The sequence below is a fragment of the Bos taurus genome, chromosome 10, assembly GCF_002263795.3.
Source record: "Bos taurus isolate L1 Dominette 01449 registration number 42190680 breed Hereford chromosome 10, ARS-UCD2.0, whole genome shotgun sequence".
NCBI classification, from domain to species: Eukaryota; Metazoa; Chordata; class Mammalia; order Artiodactyla; family Bovidae; genus Bos; species Bos taurus.
In genome coordinates, this window is record NC_037337.1 from 19,489,891 (window position 1) to 19,511,866 (window position 21,976).

Consider the following 21,976-nt stretch of genomic DNA (forward strand, 5'->3'; position numbering starts at 1 on the left):
ACTTGGTATTGTCAACCTTTTTGAATTTAGCTCATCTAGTGGATGTGTAGTAGTGGTTATTGTGATTTTAATTTGTATTTCCCTAATGAATAATGGTATTGAATACTTTTTTATGTGCTTATTCATCCATATCTTTTTTAAGTGTCTCTACAAGTCTTCTGCCCATTTAAAAATGGATTGTTTCATTAGTTAAGATTTCTATGTTTGTTCTATCAAGATAATAAAATAACTAAAAGAACATTATAAATTCTTTTTTATTTTGAGGTCTTTTTTGGTTGTTCTGAAAGAATAAAAGGTTATTAAAAGTTTTAAAGAGCAGTGCTATTGGTCTTTGAATACAGTGGGGATTGGGGCACTTATTGTCTGCACAATTGAAAATCTAAGTCTAATTTACAGTGGCCCTGTCTATCCCTAGCTCCCTTGCATCTGTAGACTTAACCAGTCTTGGGATATGTTTATATTTTTACTACTGAAATATACTCAAAATTTTTACTAAAAATATTCAATATATATAAATATTAAGTATTTAATATATAAATTATACACAAGTTTAAATATTAAGTTTAATATTTTTATTATTGAAAAAAATCTGTATATAAGTGGACCCTCAGAATTCAAACCCTTGTTGTTTAAATGTCAACTCTATAATGAAAACTTATACTTCACATGTTAAGAAATGAGTCATTAAAAACAAACTTACCTAAATGTCTCTTTCCTGCTGCATTTTCCTCTTTTTTTTTTTTTTTACCAGAAATGATCTCATTCCTTAATTTTATGTTATTCTTTGGTTTTAAGTATAGCTTTTATCATACTTAATATCTTTAAATAATATATTGATTTTTTTAAAAAAATTAATGTTTCTTCATTTTTTAAAGCTATGAGGTATCTTCTTACAGGGAAATGCTACAATTTGTCCATTCTGTTAGATAGAGATTTGGGTTATTTCTGATTTTTTTCACCTTTATTGAGGTATAATTGACAAAATTTTTACGTATTTATAATATACAACGTGATGATTTCATATACACACACACACACAGTGAAAGGATTCTCATCATTGAGTTAATTAACACACCCATCACCTGTTTTGTGTATGAGGACAGTTAAATTCTATTCTCTTGGCAAATTTCAGTTATTCAGTACAGTGTTATTAAATATAGTCACCATGTTATGCATTAGATCCTTAGACCATATTCATCCTGTAACACCTGGCAAGCACTTTTTTACTTTCTGTTTCTGTGAGTTCAATGTTTTGTTTTTTTTTCCCTTCTGGTTTTTAATTAAAAGAAAAAAAAAATGCTGCTGTGAACAGGGCCAGGACTAGGGCAAGGCAACTTAAGTACTAAGGATGCAAAATTTATTAGTATCTCAGACCTGGCTATGAACACTTTTATATATGTCTCCTGATGTAAGAGTTCCCCCCAGAGTATTCCTAGAAATGGATTGATTGCTGGTTTATGGGCTACATCCATCTTTAACTTTATAGCTTATGGGAAATTTTGAGATGATTGTAGCTATTGATGCTTGTACCACCAGTTCTCATTGCTCACATCCGTGTTATATTTACAGCTTTAAATTCTGTCAACATGGTGGATATGAAATCTTAAACGAGAGTAATTTACATTTCCCTGATTAGTATTAGTATTGTTGGTTGTCTCCATTTCCTTTTCTCTGCAATGCCTAGGTCTTGTGTTTTATTTAATTTTCTACCTCAATATTTGTTTTTCTTACTGACTTGTAATACCTACAGTTACTGCCTGTTACTTGTCTTTTTTGGCTTTGTTTTGTATTGCATATATCTTCCCTCAGTCTTCATTCTTTGCTTCCTTTTTGGAACAGAAGCTATTATTTTTTGGCTGTGCTGTGCAGCTCAAGAGGTCTTATTTAGTTCCCTGACTGGGGCTGAACCTGAGGCCTCAGCACTGAAATCACCAAGTCCTAACCACTGGACTATTAGAGAAGTCCCCAGAAGTTATTAATTGCAATGTAGTTGAATGTTTATGTCTTTTCTTAATTGATTTATGCTTTTATATCTTGTTGAAGACTTCCCTACCCTATGTATTTTTTTTTAAAGGCTTTAAAATTTGCCCTTTCCACATTAGTTTTCAATCTGTTTTGTTTTCGTTTTCCTAATGAAGCTTTTTTCTTGAAGTCTCTTTTGTCTAAATGTTAATATTGCTACTTTCTCCTTTTGCTTCTGTATTTTTGGCGTATGTGTTCTCCCTTTTACTTTGTTTTCCTTTGCCCTTTTGTTTTAGATGTTTCTTTATACAAAATAGCGTATATCTAGATTAAAAAAAAAACAATTCTGGCAATCTGTCTTTTAACTAGAGAATTTCATTTTTTTCTCCTATTCTGACTTTCATCTTCCTTAACAAAGTACTCAGATTTTTTAAATAATATATATTTAACTTAAAGTTCATATTTAAACCTGAATAATATAGGGATCATCAAATGTTTTATTACCCATTGCTTTCTGCCAATTATGCCATTGTTCAGTTTTTTAGTTTTTGTATATCTCAGTTCAGCCCCACAAATTATACTTTTTGTTTGTTTTATGCAGTAAGTAGATGCTTATACTTCCATATTTTACCAGTTCCTTTAGTTGTTCTACTCCTTGCTTCTGAGATTATTTTCCTTTTTCCTAATGTATGTTCATTAACAATTTATTTAGGCATTATAAAAACTTAAATTTTGTCTGAAAGACTTAAATTTTGCCGTTCTTGAATGTTAGTTTTGATTGGTGTAAAAGTTCAGGTTGGGAGTTGAGAAACTGTTTTTTAGGGGGCCAGTTGTAAATATTTTGAGCTTCATGGGCCATATATTCTCTGTCACAAGTAAGTCAATTGTGCACTTATAGTGGAGATCATTCATAGGGAATATGTAAACATGTGAGTGTAACTGTTTTGATAACATTTTGGTTGTAGACACTGAAATTTGAATTTTATATAATTTTCATGTGTTCTAAAATATTAAAATTGTTTTTAATATGAAAAATGTAAAAATCATTCTTAGCTTGCAGGCCATATAGCAATAGGCTGGATTTGACCTGTGAGCCATAGTTTGCTGATCTCATGTCTAGGTTAGTATTCACTTTACTTAGTACTTTACTCTTGGGTAAGGTACTAATTCTAATTATTCTTAGAATGTCAATGATATCTTCTGTTTTTAATTGTTGAGAAGTCACCTGTCAGTCTAATTGTCGTTTTGTTGCAGATAATCTGGTGATACGTTTTTTCCTTTGGCTGGTTTTAAGAACTTATTGTCATTGGCGAGGTCCTATGATGTATCTAAGTGTGGATTTATTTTCATTTAACTTGGTTAGAATTGGTTGAGCATCCAGAATCTAAAGATTCACATGTCTCATTACTTCTGGAAATTTTCAGCCATTATTTTTGCTTATGTACAACATGCATGCATGCTGTCGTTTCAGTCATGTCCGACTCTGTGCGACCCTCTGAACTGCAGCCTGCCAGGCTCCTCTGTCCATGGGATTCTCCAGCCAAGAATACTGGAGTGGGTGGCCATGGCCTCCTGCAGGGATTGTTCCTAACCCAGATTGAGCCTGCATCTCTTACTTATACCTTGCATCAGCAGGCAGGTTCTTTACCGCTAGTGCCACTCGGGAAGCTTCTTACACACAACATGGGAGGCAGATTAAAAAAAAAAATTCATTTGAAGATTTTCTGCCAAGTTATAGTATAAAATAGTGTGTCTATGATATTAAATAATGGCTTTGTAAAAATACTCCATCCTAGAATTGAGTGCTCGATCATCTCTGTGTAGATGACTTTATAGGCTTCCTCTTATCAAAATTGTGATTTTTTTGGTTTTGGTGCAAATCAGTATAGCATTGAGTGTAATACTAATATGTTTTATAATACTAATATGTCTAAGAACTTAACACATTTATTTGTATACTTTATATCATGCATTACAGTTCTGTATAATAAATGCACATTGTAATATATACAATAAATATGCATTATGCATTATTAATAATTGGGACAGCAAAAGTGCAACTTGACATTTGGTTTTTAAACCATATTCAAAATAATTCTTTGTACTTTTATGCAGTTACTAGATTACTTGCATGATTGGAGAGCTGATGATTTTTATTTGAATGCTTCTTTAAGCTAGCAAGATTTATGGTGGTACTTTAACATAGGCTTCTTCATTTCAGAGAACTCAGCTTCCTGTGTCTGCTGAATCTCAAAAACCCGTGCTGAAAAAAGGTCTGTATATAATTTCATTGCGTCTGTATATTTGCACAGATTTTTCTGTCTTATTGATTCTATTCTGCCATATCTAGCTTTCATTTTGTGAAGTTGTTAGATATTAGGGGATTGATTTTACCTAAAAGTATGTTTAAATGGGGTTTTATTTTAATATATAAATGTGTACTAACTTTCTACTTGTGGAAAAACCACTATAAAGTTCCTGTAGTATAGATCAGGCCTCAAATAATCTCATGTATATGTGTGTTGAATAAGTGTGAGGTTTTATAAAAAGTCTGGGAAGCCTAACTTGGTGAGGACTCAGCGCTTTCACTGCCAGGGGCCCAGGTTAGATCCCTGATCGGGGTAAGATGCTGTGAGATGCAGCAAAAAATAAAATTAATTAATTTAAAAAATAAAATCCAATTGAGGTACGTACTGTATAGAGGAATAAGATTTCTTCATTTGTTAACCTAGGAAATCTTAGGAGGGTTTGCATCCTGTTTGTCAGTGACTATACTGGCTCTTCCTCCACGTTCACCCAGTTTTAAAGGACTGGGTGTCTTATCTACTTCCTAGGCCTTAGACTATACCTGAACTTTTTGTTTAGCAGGAGAGAGCATCTGTTTTATTGTTTATTCATTTATTTATTATCTGCTAGATGAGGAAACATGGAAGGGGTGTGCGTTGCCCAGGGTCTTGTGTGTTGCTCTTGTTTGCATACCTGAGTTACAGTCACCAGGCTATATGCCGTTTTGCAGCATGCGTTCTCCTGTTGTTTGCTCAGAGTTTTGATTTTGTTAATAAAGTGTTTACTTGGGGCATTTCTGTTTCTGTTATTCTTTGAAATTATAATACAAGTTGTTGGAAAATATTAACTTTCAGGAATTTATTTTCAAAGGGTTTTTTTTTTTTTTTTTTTTTTGGAAAACAGTTTTCACTGAAAGAACAGTACATCTACAATGTAGATTATTTGTGAAATTTAGATGAATTCTGCCAATGTCTAACATCATTGCTAATTTTTTTTTTTTATATTTGTGTGTATTTATTTGGCTGGACTGGGTCTTAGTTGTGGCATGCAGGATCTATAGTTCTGGCATGTGGGATCCAGTTCCCTGACCAGGGATCAAAGGGCCCCTGCATTTGGGAGCAGGGAATCTTACCCACTGGACCACCAGGGAAGTCCCCACTGCTAATATTTTAAACACCATTTCTGGACATGAGCATCTTCTTGCTGTGATATCTGTTCATTTAATCAGTAGGGTGATTTGGGACTTGTGGTATTGTAATCATCCCTCCAGTATTCTTTCCATACTTCCTCCAGGGTCATGTCGTGTGGTTCAGTTGACTTCCAGTCCAGGAAAATTGTAATTAGTATACACCAATCAAGAATTGGCCCATGCCCAATTCAGGCTAATGAGATGAAAAGTTTATAGCTATTGGGAAAGGGACATATTGACAAGTATGCTAAAAAATTAAGCAGTGCCATAGTGCCCTTTGGGAGAAGGCAATGGCACCTCACTCCAGTACTCTTGCCTGGAAAATCCCATGGACGGAGGAGCCTGGTAGGCTGCAGTCCATGGGGTCGCTAAGAGTTAGACATGACTGAGCGACTTCACTTTCACTTTTCACTTCCGTGCATTGGAGAAGGAAATGGCAACCCACTCCAGTGTTCTTGCCTGGAGAATCCCATGGACGGAGAAGCCTGGTGGGCTGCAGTCCATGGGGTCGCACAGAGTCGGACACGACTGAAGCGACTTGGCAGCAGCATAGTGCCCTTTCCAATCAGTTCTTCCTCCCTTCCCCACTGCAGAGCAACCACTTTCTGGTTTCTGGTATTAAAGTTTAGTTTTTCCTGTTCTTGAACCCCTCATACCTGTGAGTACTGAGCAGGTTCCAAGACCAGTGAGTGATAGGTATTTGGAATGCACAGATAAATAGGGCATGGATTCTGCCCTCAGGGAATTGACAGTCTTCAGGGCATAGGGAATATAAGCAAATAATTAAAGTGCAGTGTGTATTCCTTAGGCCCATCCTTCTGAAGGTTAAACATATCCAGTTTCAGCTCTTCCATGTGGGAGTTTAGAACTCTTTTGCCATTATTGCTTTGGCTCTATAGTGAAATTTGTTGGCTATCTTGGAAGTAGAGCGTTTAGAACTAAATAGAATATTCCAGGTATGATGTGAACAGGGCCAAGTGAAATGTCTGGAAGATAAAATCTGTTGATTTGGATCTTTCTGTTAATCAGCTAAGATTGCTTTGCCTTTGGGCAATCATTTTACACATTTGCAATACCATTGTATTGCATAGTGTCAGAGGTGTGATTCATATATAAATATAGTTCAATTCAGTTCAATTCAGTCACTCAGTCGTGTCTGACTCTTTGCAACCCCATGAACTGCCGCACGCCAGGCCTCCCTGTCCATCACCAACTCCTGGAGTCCACTCAAACCCATGTCCATTGAGTTGATGATGCCATCCAACCATCTCATCCTCTGTCGTCCCCTTCTCCTCCTGCCCTCAGTCTTTCCCAGCATCAGGGTCTTTTCCAGTGAGTCAGCTCTTCACATCAGGTGGTCAAAGTATTGGCGTTTCAGCTTCAACATTAGTCCTTCCAATGAACTCCCAGGACTGATCTCCTTTAGGATGGACTGGTTGGATCTCCTTGCAGTCCAAGGGACTCTCGAGAGTCTTCTCCAACACCACAGTTCAAAAGCATCAATTCTTCGGCGCTCAGCTTTCTTTATAGTCCAACTCTCATATCCATACATGACTACTGGAAAAACCATAGCCTTGACTAGATGGACCTTTGTTGGCAAAGTGATGTCTCTGCTTTTTAATATTGCTGTCTAGGTTGATCATAACTTTCCTTCCAAAGAGTAAGCATCTTTTAATTTCTAATGAGAAAATCAGCATAAGCTTATAGAAATTTGGAAAACATAGGGAAGTATAAAGAAAACAGGGGAAAAAATCAGCCCTAAGGATTAGTGAACTTTAACAAATTAAAAATCAGGGTAGTATTTTGAACAGAAAGCTTCCATATTTCACTGTGCAATCTTTAGATGTCTCACAGATGGCCAGCAGGCACATGTTAAGATGCTCCTAATTACTAATTATTAGAGAAATGCAAATCAAAACTATGAGGTACTGCCTCACACTGATCAGAGTCTTCATCATTAAAAAGCCTACAAATAGTAAATCCTGGAGAGAGTGTGGAGAAAAGGGAGCCCTCTTACACTGTTGGTGGGAATGTAAATTGGTGCAGCCACTATGGAATACAGTATGGAGGTTCCTCAAAAAAACTAAAAATGGAGTTGCCATATAATCAAGCAGTTCCATTCCTGGGCATATACATAGACAAAACTCTTAATTCAAAAAGATACATGCTTCCCTGTGTTCATAGCAGCACTATTTACCAAGCCAAGACATGTAACGAACCTAAATGTTATTGACAGATGACTGAATAAAGATGTTGTGTGTGTGTGTGTACATATATATATGTGTACACACACACAGAAAATTACCAGCCATTAAAAAGAATGAGATAATGCAGCAACATGGGTGGACCTAGAGATTGTCATACTAAACGAAGTAAGTCAGGAAGAGAAAGACTAACACCATATGATATCACACATGTGAAATCTAAAATATGGCACGAATGGATGTGTCTATGAAACAGAAGCGTACTCACAGACACAGAACAGACTTGTGGTTGCCAAGGGGCAGGGAAGTGAGGGAGGGAAGTATTGGGCATTGGAATAAGCAGATGCAGACTACAATATACAGGATGGATAGACAACAAGGCTCTACTGTATAGCATAGGGAACTAGATTCAGTATGCTATGATAAAGGTTTATAGTATATTGAAAATCTAGTATTTTGTTGAAATAGTATGTAACATAGTATATGAAATGGTATATATTTAGCATATGAAGCAGTATATATCATAGCATATTGAAAATCTAGTATAAACAAAATCATAGTACTTTGTTCAAAATCATGGTAACGGTTTATCACAGTATATTGATTTAGTTCCCTGCGCTATACAGTAGAACCCTGTTTATCCATCCTGTATATAATAGTTTGCATCTGCTAGTTCCAGACTCCCAATACTTCCCTCCCTCACTTCCCTGCCCCTTGGCAACCACAAGTCTGTTCTCTGTGTCTGTGAGAGCACTTCCCTGGTGGCTCAGCTGGTAAAGAATCTGCCTGCAATGTGGGAGACCTGGGTTCAATCCCTGGGTTGGAAAGATTCCCTGGAGAAGGGAATGGCTACCTGCTCCAGTATTCTGGCCTGGAGAATTCCATGGACTGTGTAGTCTATGGGGTTGCAAAGAATCGGACATAACTGAGCGACTTTCACTAAGGTTTCACGTGATAAACCATTATGGAAAAGAATATGAAAAAGAATAGATAGATATAGATGAGTCACTTTGCTGTATAGCAGAAATTAACATTGTAAATCAACTATACTTCAATAAGAGGCTTTCCACATGGCACAGTGGTAAAGAATCCACCTGCCAGTGCAGGAGATGCAAGATAAGTGGATTTGATCCCCAGGTGAGGAAGATCCCTTGGAGTAGGAACTGGGAACCCACTCCAGTATTCTTGCCTGGAAAATTCCATGGACAGAGGAGACTGGCAGGCTACAGTCCATGAGGTTGCAAAGAATCAGACATGACAGCACACACACATACTTCAATAAAATTGTAAAAATCCTAAATATCTTTTTAATCTCTAGATTTTCTCAATCTTGATACTATTGACTTTTTGGTCAAGATAATTGTTTGTTGGGGGAGCTGTCCTGCATATTGCAAGATGGCCACTGCATTCTTTATCTCTACTTAGTAGATGTTAGTAGCACCCAGTTGTGACAACCAGAAATGTCTCCAGATATTTCCAAATGTTCCCTAGGGTACAGAATTGCTCCTGATTGAGAACCACTGCTGTAGTTAAAGAGTATGATACTTCAGTAGAAGGTAGACTGTAGGAAGTTGGTAAGTTTATCATGGGGACTTCACACTTAAGTTGAAATAACAGGCAGAGAGACTTTATTTGAACAAGCAGCAGCCATGGCATTTTAACCAAGAAGTTCTGAGTCTGGGTTTGGATGTTGTCTCCCACACCCTTCCCTCCTCAGCTTGAGAGGCCAATATCCTAGCTTGACTCCAGTCTTAAGGGTAGTGAGTGCCAGCTCACTGGAGGGGATAAACAACTTTTTATTTGGGATTCTTATCTAAATATATTAGGACTTTTTCAACAACAAGCAACTTATTTGGAATTGTTTACAGAACTACTTGATGGTTCTGAGAAAAAGTATCCTACGTGGGGCTACTTACATCCTCTTCATTTCCCTCCCATGATATGACCTCAGATAACTCAGAAAACTTTCTTCTGGCTTTCAGTTGAGGTGAGTTAACTGATTTACTTCATGGGCTTATTTGCTTCCTTAAAGGAGTCTTCACTGAAGACCTTACTCATTTTGGAGTGGCTGCATAGGCTAGGATGAATTTAATTTACAATCTGAGACAATCTATTTACTATGTGAGAAACTTGGTCTCAGCTTGTGGTTTGCTTTTAAAGTATTTTTTAATAAATGAAGTTTTAAGAAATTGTGGCAAAACACACATAACATTTGCTTCTTTAATCATTTAAAAGTACAATGCTGTGGCATTGGTGGCATTCACCATGTTGTGCAACCATCACCATCATCTATTTTCAAAACTTTCTTAGCACCCCAAACAAATTCTCTAACCATTAAATATAAACTCTCCATCTCCCCTCACCTCTAGCCTCTGGTATCCTCTATTGGTTTGGCCAAAAAGTTCCTCTGGCTTTTACATTTTTCATTTTCACCGAGAACTTTATTAAACAACGTATTCACTGTTTTGTTCCACTATCTTCTGCCATTTTTCAGGCAACTTCATAATTTCATCTTCCCAAAACTTTTTATCTTTTTGAGCAAAGAACTGTTCCAGGTACCTTTTACAGTCTTCCAGGAAATTGAAATTTTTTCCATTGAGAAACTTCTGTGAAGACTGAAATAAATGGAAATCCAAAGGTACAATGTCTGGTGAATATGGTGGATGATTCAGAGCTTCTCAGCCAAGCCATGACAGTTTTTGCCTGGTCATCAAAGAAACATACAGTCTTGCTTTATCCTGTTGGAAGATTATGCATTTTCTAGTGATTAATTCTGGAGACTCTTCAAGTGCTGCCTTCATTTGGTCTAATTGGGAGCAGTACTTGTTGGAATTCATCATTTGGTTTTCCAGAAGGAGCTTATAAATAGAGGACTCGCTTCCAGTTCCACCATACAACATATCACCTTCTTTGGATGAAGACTGGCCTTTGGTCTGGTTGTTGGTGGTTGATTGCACTTGCCCCATGATCTCTTCCATTCCATGTTATTGTACAGTATCCACTTTTTGTTGCTTGTCATATTCGTTTTAAAAATGGAAAGTTTCCATTATGTTTAAGTAGAGAATCACAAATGGAAATACAGTCAGTTTTTTTCACTTAACTTATGGGGAACCCAAGCATCAAAGTGATTAACATAACCAAGTTGGCGCAGATGATTTTCATTGCTTGACGTGGATATTTTGAGTATGTCAGCTATCTCCTACGTGGTATAGATATGATTGTTCTCAATGTCTTGATTTGATCACTGTCAACTTCAATTGGTATATCCAACTGAGCATCATCTATCGAGAAATCTACAGCATGAAACTTTGCAAACCATTTTGACATGTTTGATTTAGTCATCTTCTTCATACACTGCACAAACCTTTTTTTTTTGCGTTTTAGTTGTGTTTTTACCCTTCTTGAAATAATAAAGCATAATATGCCAAAAATGTTGCCTTTTTATCTTCCATCTTTAGTATTAAAGTGGCTACAGAAAAATTCACCAATTTTGATAAATTTAAAAAAATGCATGCTGATATGACAGTTGTCACAATAGAATCTAACAGAACTGTTCTGAATGACGTTAAAGACAACTAAGTGCAACTAGCGCCATCATACAGAAAAAACCAAGTGAACTTTTCAAGCCAAGCCAATACTGTCTCTCTGAATTTGTATATTCTCGATAGTGCATTCATATATACAGAATTATGCAACATTTATCCTATTGTTTCTGACTTATTTCACTTAGCATATTTTCAAGATTCATCTGTGTTATAGCCTGTTGAACAGATTTCATTACTTTTTAAGGCTAAATAATATTCTGTTGTTTGTACACACAGTAAATATTTTGTATATCCAGTTATCTGTTGATGGACTTACGGGTTGTTTCTACCTTTTCACTATTGTCAGTATCACTGCCATGAATGTTGATGTATAAATAAATACATTTGAGTACCTACTTTTTTTATGTTTTTTTCTAGGACTTCGCTTTTTATTGAATATGTTACATAAGAGATTTAGTCAAAAAGCTCATGTTGTCGCCGGACTCCTCTTGTTCTTCTTTCTTTGCCTTCCACTTCTCAACTGGAGAGCAATGGTGGAGGGGCAGGACTTCCTGGTAGGGCAGATCCATCAGCCCCCACATTGCAGATGAGGCTTCCCGTGTTGACAAGGCTGGAGCCCTGCCGGAAGTGTTCGGCATTTCTGTTAGTTTTAATGAGAACATTGATCTGTCCCTCTGTGACTGAATGTCACCTCATTGTGGTGTGGGGTGAGGCCAGTAGATGAAGATGAAAGTGCCCAGTTAGTGGCTGACTGCCCACCTCACTGCTGTTCAGGGCCTCATTGCAATGTGGCCTTAACTTCCTTGGAAGCATTTTAGCAGCACTGTAGAAAGGGGCTCCCTGCTTTCAGCTGTTTTGGGTATATACTCTGAAGTGGAATTGCTGGCTCCACTTAATGACGTAATTTTACTTGATTTTTTTGAGGAATAGTGTTAACTTCTAATTTAAATAGAAGGTACTATATACAACTTTTATTTTTCCCCGATGATAGTAAAATCTACAAATTTTAGGTGCCCAGTTTTTGAATTTTGACAAATAACATATGTAGTCATCAGCTAGGATGAGTTAAATATTTTTATCACCCAGAAAGTTTCTTCCAGCCCCTTCCCAGTCAGTCCTTCCTTCAGTTCCCTAGAGGGAACCATTGTTCTGATTTCTGTCCCTGAAAGTAAATTTTGTCTGTCTGTGCTTGAACTTCTTGTCATGAAGTCATACAGCAGTGCATCTTTTGATCAGTTTTTTTTTTTTTTTTTTTACAACTCGGTTACAGTTCAGAGTTTTATTTGGCAAGCAAAGGATAGTACACCCTCGAGGTGTGAGAGTGGGCCGGCCCCAAAGGAGAGGCCTCAATCCATCTTGCTTCTCTTTTTATACATTTTGTCTTCTCCTTGCTGAGCCTGCTCTATGTAAATTGGGCTAGCCAAGAAGGGGGTGTGTTTGTTTCACCTGAAGTTCTCACTCTGGTCCACGGATTTTCTATTGTTCCATTTTCAGAGGCTTTTCCCTTTCTTTGTCTTTTAGCCACTGCCATTTTTTACTCCTTTTTTGATCAGAAGTTTTAATTTTGATGAAGGGTGATTTATTAATTTTTTTCTTTATGGTTAATGCTTTTTGTGTCTTGTCTAGGAGGTTATGACCCTTACCCTCAGACTGAGTTGTGTGCCCCCACCTCTTCTGCATTGGTATTGCAGAAATTAATCTTTTTGGTTGAGGGGGTGTTTAATTTGATTCTTGACACTTTTATTAACATATACCATATATACAGAAAAGTACATGTTATAATTGTACAGCTTAATACGTTTTTACAAAGTGAATATATCCATGTACTCACCGTCTTTTTTTTAAACATAAAATCAATGTATGTATTTATTTTTAATTCATTGATTATTTTATTTTTGGCTGTACTGGATCTTCATTGCTTTGTGCAGGCTTTCTCTGGTTGAGGGGAGCTGTTCTTCCTTGTGTGTGGGCTTCTCACTGCAGTGATTTCTCGTATTGTGGAGCTCCGGCTCTAGGGCGAGTGGGCTCAATAGTTACAGCAGACAGATTTAGTTGCTCCACCACATGTGGAATTTTCCTGGACTAGGGATCAAGTCTGTGTTCTCTGTATTGCCAGGCGGATTTTCTTATCCACTGTGCCACCAAGGAAGTCCTTGTACTCACCATCTTGATTAAATTATAGAACATCATCAACATCTCAGAGGCCTCCCTCATACCCCCTGCTGCTGCTGCTGCTAAGTTGCTTCAGTCGTGTCCGACTCTGCGTGACCCCATAGACAGCAGCCCACCAGGCCCCGCCGTCCCTGGGATTCTTCAGGCAAGAACACTGGAGTGGGTTGCCATTTCCTTCTCCAGTGCATGAAAGTGAAAAGTGAAAGTGAAGTCGCTCAGTCAGAGCGACTCTTAGCGACCCCATGGACTGCAGCCCACCAGACTCCTCCGCCCATGGGATTTTCCAGGCAGGATACCCCCTACCAGTCATTAACTACTCCTCTCAAAGATGGTTACTTAGGTATTTAGGGTTTTACCTACTTTTGAACTTTATATAAGTGGATGGAATCATTCAGTGTATACATTTCAGTATCTGACTTTTTTGCTCAAAATTATCTTTTTGGTATTCATGTATCTTGTTGCATGCAATAATGGCTGTTTTTTCCATTATAACATAGTATTGCATTATGGGTTGATAGCCCAGTTTATTCACTTTACTTGGAATGAACATTTGGGATACTTTAATTTTGAGATGTTACGCATAATGCCATCCTTAAAGTGTATGTTTTTTTTGGTACACGTATGTAGCAGGATTTGTACTTATGTACACTTAGTAGCAGGATTGCTGGGTCACTGGGAAGGATGTACTTAAGTTCAGTAGATATGAGCAAAGTTTCCAAATACATTTAATATAATCCCCTTTGTGTATGTGTACACTTTCCCATATGCTTAATTATGCATAGAAATTCCTTAGAAAATAACTCACTTTCTAGCAAGGAGGAGGAATGGACAGAGTCTTTAATATTCTCTCTGTCCTTTCAGTTTTATTTTTACTGTATGTATGTAGGGTTGTTTTAATTTTTTTTTTAATTGAAAATCTTGCTACCATAATCTGTCAAAAGTCCTGTTCTGCTTTTTTTGATAATAGGAAAACTTTGATATCATTATTAATTTTGTGTTGCTAAGTTACTCATTTAACTACACCAAGTTTCATCCCAATTATAAAGGACTTTCCAGTGTTAAAATGTATAAAATTGGAAAGTTCTTTACAATTGGGACAGAAACTTGCTGTGGTTAAATGAGTAATTTGGAGGCCTGGGATATAGCCCTGCCTCTCCCATTAATAAGCTCTTGAATATAGGCAAATCACTTAACCTCTGGAATCTTAATTTCCTCATTTGTGAATAGTCCCAAAATTGTATGACTCACTAGCCTCATGGGAATATTCAGTGGAATAATAAGGGAGAAAACACTTTGCACTATATATATATATAAATTAATGTTCATATTATTATAGATATAAGTAAGCCATATAAATATATAAAAATATCATATATAAATATGGGGAATTAAGTTTTGATTTTAGAAAGTAAGATAGTTTAAAATAATCTAGGGTATATGGTAAGGGCTTCCTCAGTGGTGGAGTGGTAAAGAATCCACCCGCAATGCAACAGATGCAGATTCGATCCCTGGGTTGGGAAGATCCCATGGAGGAGGAGATGGCAAGCCATTCCAGTACTGCCTGTAAAATGCCATGGACAGAGGAGCCTGGAGGGTTATAGTCCATGGGATTGAAAAGATTCGGACATAGCTAAGCACACATGCACACAGGGTATGTAGTAAAACCATAATCTGTTATATGAATTGTTCCTTTCTTCCTCATCCCAGTTTATGTTCATGAGAGGCAAACCTGTTGGATAGGTAGCAGTTTAATATTTTTTTTATAACGCTGTCTTCTAGCACGTACCCTTGGGTGACTGCTGAGTCAGTCTAGTTTCTGCCTCCTTCATCCTCATTTATATTTCTGAGCAGAGGTGGCATTTCTGCTGATCCTGGAGCTGTTTGCCCTCAAGTCCGTTCCTCACCCTTCCCTTCTCTGCTGAGTATTGTGAGGAGCAGACCCTTGCGGGCTTCATTCCTTCCTAGGCTGTGGTGTCAGCACAGTTTCTGGCTGGATTAGCAAGTGAGGGGAGCTGGCAGGAGACTGGAGGGTGGGAGGAAGGAGAAGACAGGGCTTTCCCTTCTTTCTCTCTGCTTTGGGAAGTTGGAGGAGTAGCGTGGCTTCTGAAGTGTCTCTTGTTGCTTCTGGCAGTCAGGCCATATGCTTTGAGCTTCTTCCAGGTAAGCTCAGCCTTAGGTACTGGTAGCAATACACTCCCTCGTTTTTCCCTCAGTTCAGAGGTGGTAGTGACTTGTTCCCATGCTAACCTCTGATTTGCATCACTGTTCCCCCGTTGGTTCTCATTTCTGCCCTCACCTGTTTGCTGCATTGAAGCCCTTCTGTTTTAAATCCTCAAGTAGTTTCTGTTTCCTCATTAGACCCTGTCTGATACAGAGCTCAAATTGATATAACAAAAATGCCTTCCATATTTCAAGATTTGTTATTTCTTTTGATGTCCCCAGTAATATACTGAGGTAGAAAAGTATTATAGTTCCTATTTTAACATGAGGAAATTAACTTGTTGAATAACTACTTGCAGATTTTTCATAATTTCTCCAGTGAAAATTATAGGGGGGAAATGGAGGCCCAGAGACTTAAATTACTTGCTCTAAGTCCCACAGAAGTCTGTTACTGATTGAAGATTGGACTTCTACATGTAAAAATCCTATGTGCTACGTGTCTTCTCCTTAATGAGATCTGTTACCAAAGAAGTGTTCATTTATAATGTACTTACAAAAGCTTTAGTCATTGTAGAAAATTTTTTAATTAAAAATTTAAAGCATAATAATTTTCTGCTCAACATCCCAGATGCTGGGAAAGATCGAGGGCAGAAGGAGCGGGGGGCAACAGAGGATGAGATGGTTGATGGCATCATCAACTCAATGTACATGAGTTTGAGCAAACTCCCAAGAGAGAGTGAAGGACAGGGAATCCTGGCATGCTGCTGTCCATGAGGTTGCAAAGAGTCGGACGTGACTTAGTTACTAAGCAACAACATTTGTATATCCAGGGTGCTATCCACTACCGTTAATCAATGTAATGTAAAGTTTTGAATTTTGGTTATTTTTATGAGAATAAAAATACAATAGGGCAAATTACAGGGAAGAATTCTTGTGATGTCATGTTTGTTTGGTTATGGAATTGTTTAAGACGTGTCTGGTGTATTCTTAAGAGGAGGAAAGAAAGAGACGTCACAAAAGAGTGGAATGGGGACAGGAGAAGAGAAGGGCAAGGGAGTATTGTTGCCAGGTCACCAGCCTTCCGCCGCCACTGCCTTGGTGATGGTGGAGAGCTATGTGGGAGCTGGAGATGTGAATCAGGTCTTTTTACAGTCACCTGAAAGGCTTTACCTTGCTTGTCTTGATAAAAAATGGGAGGGGGGCAGTGTGCTGAGTGAGATCTTTTTTACAAACAGCTGAAAAACTTACTGTGTCATTATCTCATCGGGTGGTTACCTGACCTCCATGGTAATATAGACTCCTAAATTTAGTGTAGCATGGGAGATGACTACCTTGCTCTGCTATAAAACACAGGAGGAGGCTCTACTTTGCACTTAAACGTCTTATTGTTTTTAGGATCTATCAAATAGGTAATTCTCCTAATACTTGCGAAAGCATGTATGAACCAGTATCCCTGTTTGTAGGGGGAATTTGACTGAGCAATGATCTGGAGTACAAGAAATTCAGCTTACACATTTACAGGTAAAATTCTAACTAAATTCAGGATTCATAGGGATTTCTGTGGTATCTAGAATTTCCTCATCTTCAAAACTGACTAATAATAATCATAAAAATAACATCCACAGCTAGCCCTTCTTTAGGGCTTACTGTGTACCAGACAGTACTCGAATCTCTTTATGTGTATTGTCATTCAGTCCTCACAACTCTGGGGGGATATTTTATCCCCTGATCCTTCTACTTAAGTGTGAGGAATATATCACTAATAATGGGTATTTTATTATCATCTGTCCCTTCTGCTAGTACTGTCTTACCAGCCCCCAACTCTGCCCTGATTACAAGCTCCCCGGAAGCTTATAATCAGTTCTGTTCACTTTTATATCCCCATTGCCTAGAACAGTGCCTGCATGTGGTTGGTACTCAGTGAATATTTGTTGAATGAATGAGTTTTTTATAGATGAGGAAACTAAGTTTTCCAAGATTACACAGTAATAGGACAATATTACAGATCACTGTAATGATCTGTAAAGTCTTTGGTGAACCTAGAGTTCTTTTAACTTTTAGACAAGCTATCATCAAGAGTGTGAAATGACTGTTGCTGCTGCTGCTGCTGCTGCTGCTGCTAAGTCACTTGTCTGACTCTCTGCGACCCCATAGACGGCAGCCCACCAGGCTCCCCCGTCCCTGGGATTCTCCAGGCAAGAACACTGGAGTGGGTTGCCATTTCCTTCTCCAATGCAGAAAAGTGAAAGTGGAGTCACTCAGTCGTGTCCGACTCTTAGCAACCCCATGGACTGCAGCCCACCAGGCTCCTCTGTCCATGGGATTTTCCAGGCAAGAGTACTGGAGTGGGGTGCCATCGCCTTCTCCAGAAATGACTGTTAGGCACTTGAATTTGGTGGTGCTTTCCCTTCTTCTAATTCCTACTCTATTTCATGAGCCTCTGGGCCCTTGAGATACTTTACAAATTGAACTTTTTTTTTCTCCCATTTGTCACCCATGGAACACAAAAAATAGTTCATCCTTTATTGTAAGATTTTAATAATACTGTGTGTGTGTGTGTGCTAAGTTGTTTCAGTCATGTCCAACTCTTTGCGAACCTTTGGACTGTAGCCTACTAGAGTCCTCTGTCCATGGCATTCTCCAGGCAAGAATACTGGAGTGGGTTGCCATGCCCTTCTCCAGGGGCTCTTCCCAACCCAGGGATTGAACCTGCATCTCTTGTGTCTCCTGTGTTGGCTGGCAGGTTCTTTATCACTAGTGTCACCCAGGAAGTCCAAGATTTTAATAATAAGAAAGACTCAAATTTGCATTTTATAAATTTTCTTTAGGCTATAGAAGCAGTGATAGTGATATTATAAACTCAAAGGATTCAGTGTCTCCTTTCCTTCAGAAAAGGGGTAGGTAACAGTGAGGTAGGTCATACAGTTGAGACTTGCTTTAAGATTGCATACACACCCACTCACATCTGCCTTTAAGCTTGATGATTTGTGTGGTCTTCTGTAGGAAATTTAACTTCGGAAATGGTTAGTTAGGCAGAACAGGAATGGCTAATATCTGATGTTTGATGGGGCACAGGGGAAGAGAAGGAAGGAAAAAAAAGTCTTTGAAGAGTCTCACATAAGCCCTACTGACTAGAAGAAGGGTGATCCTAGTCAGAGAATGTGGGTAATTGGAAAATGAAGAGTTAGGTTGCTTAACATTTAATCTTTTTTTCTTTCTTCTTTATAAAATCATATCCATATTTCTGTCATAATTTCACTTTATAAACTCCATTGTTATTCCCTATTGGAAAAGATATTCCCTATTGGAAAAGAAAAAAGCATTCTTAATTGTGGTTCAGCTTGGTAAAGAATCCTCCTGCAATGTGGGAGACCTGGGTTTGATCCCTGAGTTAGGAAGATCCTCTGGAGAAGGAAAAGGCTACCCACTCGAGTATTCTGGCCTGGAGAATTCCATGGACTGTATGGTCCATGGGGTCACAAAGAGTCAGACATGACTGAGTGACTTTCACTTTCAACATTAATTCTGGGTCACAGTAAGCTTTTTTCCTTCCCATCATTATTAATATTATGCACATGTAAGTCTTGGGTTTTTTGTTGTTATATCGCCTAAGGTTCTGGAACAGAATGATTACAAATCATTTCCCCTTCTTCCCCTGGTGTACCCTTTCTTTTACATTTTGAAAAATAAGGGAACACCAAAACTTCCCCCGTGGTCCAGTGGTTCAGTCTCCACTGCAGGGGATGCAGGTTTCATCTGTAGTCTTGGAACTAAGATCCCATATGTGGTGTGGTGTGGCCAAAAAAAAAAGTGACCATTAAACTAATCAGGGAATACCTCAAACATGTATTAAAATGCATAAAAAATAACAAATACCCATGTGCTTACAGGCCAGATTTAATAAATAAAAACATTTAGACTTATATATTTTAGAGCTTTTAATTTTTTTGATAGCTAAAGCATTAAAGAGTTTAATTCTCCTTTTTATTGATTTCTAATTCATTCTTCCTTCTTCCTTGAGGTCTCCACTGTTCTGAGGTTGATGTGAATAACTGTCTCCCTTTTTACCATAGAAAAGTTAACTTCTTAATGAATTTTTACCTATAATTTAATTGAATTCAAAGAAATAGTAACTCATAGTTTCTCTATTGTGAATCATTTTCAGTGTCTGAGGTGTCTGAAATATTTTTCTCCTTGTTGACTTCTCATAACTGGGCAACAGTATAACGTTTCACATTTGAGCTATTGCTAAGACTGTGTTTAGCTATTTTTGGTCCTCTGATCTGTTAGATGTGATATTAACTATGTTATATATATTTTGTTAGTAATACTCCTGAAATATCTTTTGGAAAGTCATTTTATTCACCTACCAAAACCCGGAAGAGAGAGAAAGGAAAAGAGGGAAAGAATGATTCTGTTTTTCCCTTTAGGCAAGTTATCAGTTGAGAAACTGATATTATGAACCACACAAACTTTACAGGAATATATATTGAATTTGTACTAGTAGGACAAGTATCTCTTAGTGTAATAATCCACACATTTTTAATACACTTTGGTTAAAAATGGTCAGCAGCATGAAGAATTTAACATGATATTACAGTCTCCTTTTGGTTAGTTTAGACATGAGGACAATGCTCAAGGAGAAAACCTAACAATGACTGTTTGTTTTTGTCAAAATATGCTACCCAGCTCCGGAGTTTCCTATTTTGGAGAAGCAGAACTGGTTGATACATCTCTATTATATCCAGAAGGATTATGAAGCATGCAAGGTGAGAGGCTGCGGTGATAGAGAACACGAGAGGCAGGCTTTGATTAAGCATCTGTCTCTGTCACTCAGTTTGTATGGCAGGTAGTAACCCATTATTTTAATAATATGTGAAATCTTGTTTCTTCACATTTTGTGTATCAGTTAGCTTTTGCTGTGATAATGCTGCTTAACAAACAACCTCAGAATGTCAGTGGCCTTATTTATTCCTCGTGGGCCTTCAGATCGGCTATGGTTGGCGGGCTTTAGCCATAGTCTGTGGAGCAGGTTCCAGTGTGCTCCATGTGTCTTCCCTTTTCAAGACCAGGCTGAAGGAGCCGCTACTCTCTGGGACGTGTTGGTCTTATGGTAGAGAGCATATGTTCAAGTCAGCATAGTGTTTAACTTTTTGATCTCTGGATAGGTGAAAAATGGTGTTTCACTTTTATTTCATAATTCTTGTGGTGAGCTTGATCCTTTGTATATTTTAAAACCGTTTGTATTTTCTTTTTTCTAAACTGTATCTTTGGTGACAGTATATATGTTACATACTTGCTGGCAGAGGATAGTATCATCATGCAAAATATATCCTTGGTATTGTCTTTTTTTGGCATTCAGAGCTTTGTAATGCTTTTAAGGTTGTGATTTTTGTACCTGTCACATTTGTACCCACAGCAGTGCAAAGAACTAGCAATGTTTTGTTCCAGTATGGATTTGGAAAGTTTTTTTTTCCTTCTGTGATACTATCCTTATTTCCCCTTTCCTTTATTGACCACTTTTTCTGTTTCCTTTCTTTCGGCTTCTCTTCCTTTGTTTGTTTCTTAAGAATTAGGGCCGTCCCTGTGTACTATCCTTGACTCTTTTCTTTGCTTGTTCTGCACACTTCTTCCTGATTGCCAGATCAGTCTGATGCGTACTGAATGCTTCACAGACATTTCAAATTCAACTTTTCTGTAGCCAAATTTACCTGCTTCCTTCCATACCTATTGCTGCTTTTTTCCTATCCCTTGATTCCTCACATACACTCCTTGTCCATGTCTTGTTGTGCAGTTGTGTCTGACTCTTTGTGATCCTGTGGATTGCAACATACCAGGCTTCTCTGTCGATCACCATCTCCCAAAGTTTGCTCAAGTTCATGTCCATTGCATCAGTGATGCCATCCAGCCATCCCATCCTCCGACGCCCTCTTCTCCCTCCACCCTCAATCCTTCCCAGCATCAAGGAGCTCTCCTGTGAGGCTGGCTGTTCGCATCAGACAACCAAAATACTGGAGTCTCAGCCTCAGTGTCTGTCCTTCCAGTGAATATTCAGGGCTGATTTCCCTTAAGATTGACTGGTTTGATCTCCTTGCTGTCCAAGGGACTCTCAGGAGTCCTCTCCAGCACCACAGTGTGAAGGCATCAACTCTTTGGCGCTCTGCCTTCTTTATGGTCCACCTCTCATAACTGTATGTGACCACTGGGAAGACCACAGCCTTGACTACTTGGGCCTTTGTTGGCAGAGCAGTGTCTCTGCTTTTCAACACACTGTTTAGGTTTGTCATAGCTTTCCTACCAAGAAGGAAATGTCCTCTGATTTCGTGGTTGCAGTCACCATCCACAGTGATCTTAGAGCCCTAGAAGAGGAAATCTGTCACTATTTCCACATTTCTCCCCCTGCATCTGCCGGGGGGGATGGCAGGGTCTAGTTTTGTCAATATTTAGCTTTAAGCCGG

General features: G+C 38.2%; 1 protein-coding gene across 7 annotated transcripts in view; it reads left to right on the forward strand.

The window, feature by feature from the left end:
• BBS4 (Bardet-Biedl syndrome 4) overlaps positions 1-21,976 on the forward strand; it is a 45,984-nt gene that overhangs the window by 3,758 nt on the left and 20,250 nt on the right. For 2 of the 7 annotated variants that reach the window (XM_059890459.1, XM_059890460.1), the window contains exon 2: positions 4,184-4,235. The exons of 1 other annotated variant lie outside the window; for it this stretch is intronic. Coding sequence is in view for 4 of the 6 variants with exons in the window: in NM_001075956.1 (NP_001069424.1) it covers positions 4,184-4,235; positions 20,208-20,287 (132 nt within the window). In the remaining 2 variants the exon portion in view is untranslated. Of the gene's footprint in view, positions 1-4,183; positions 4,236-16,913; positions 17,040-20,207; positions 20,288-21,976 lie in introns of all 7 variants that reach the window. 4 more of the 7 variants (XM_024997616.2, XM_010808954.4, XM_059890458.1 and 1 more) reach the window with 4 other exon arrangements.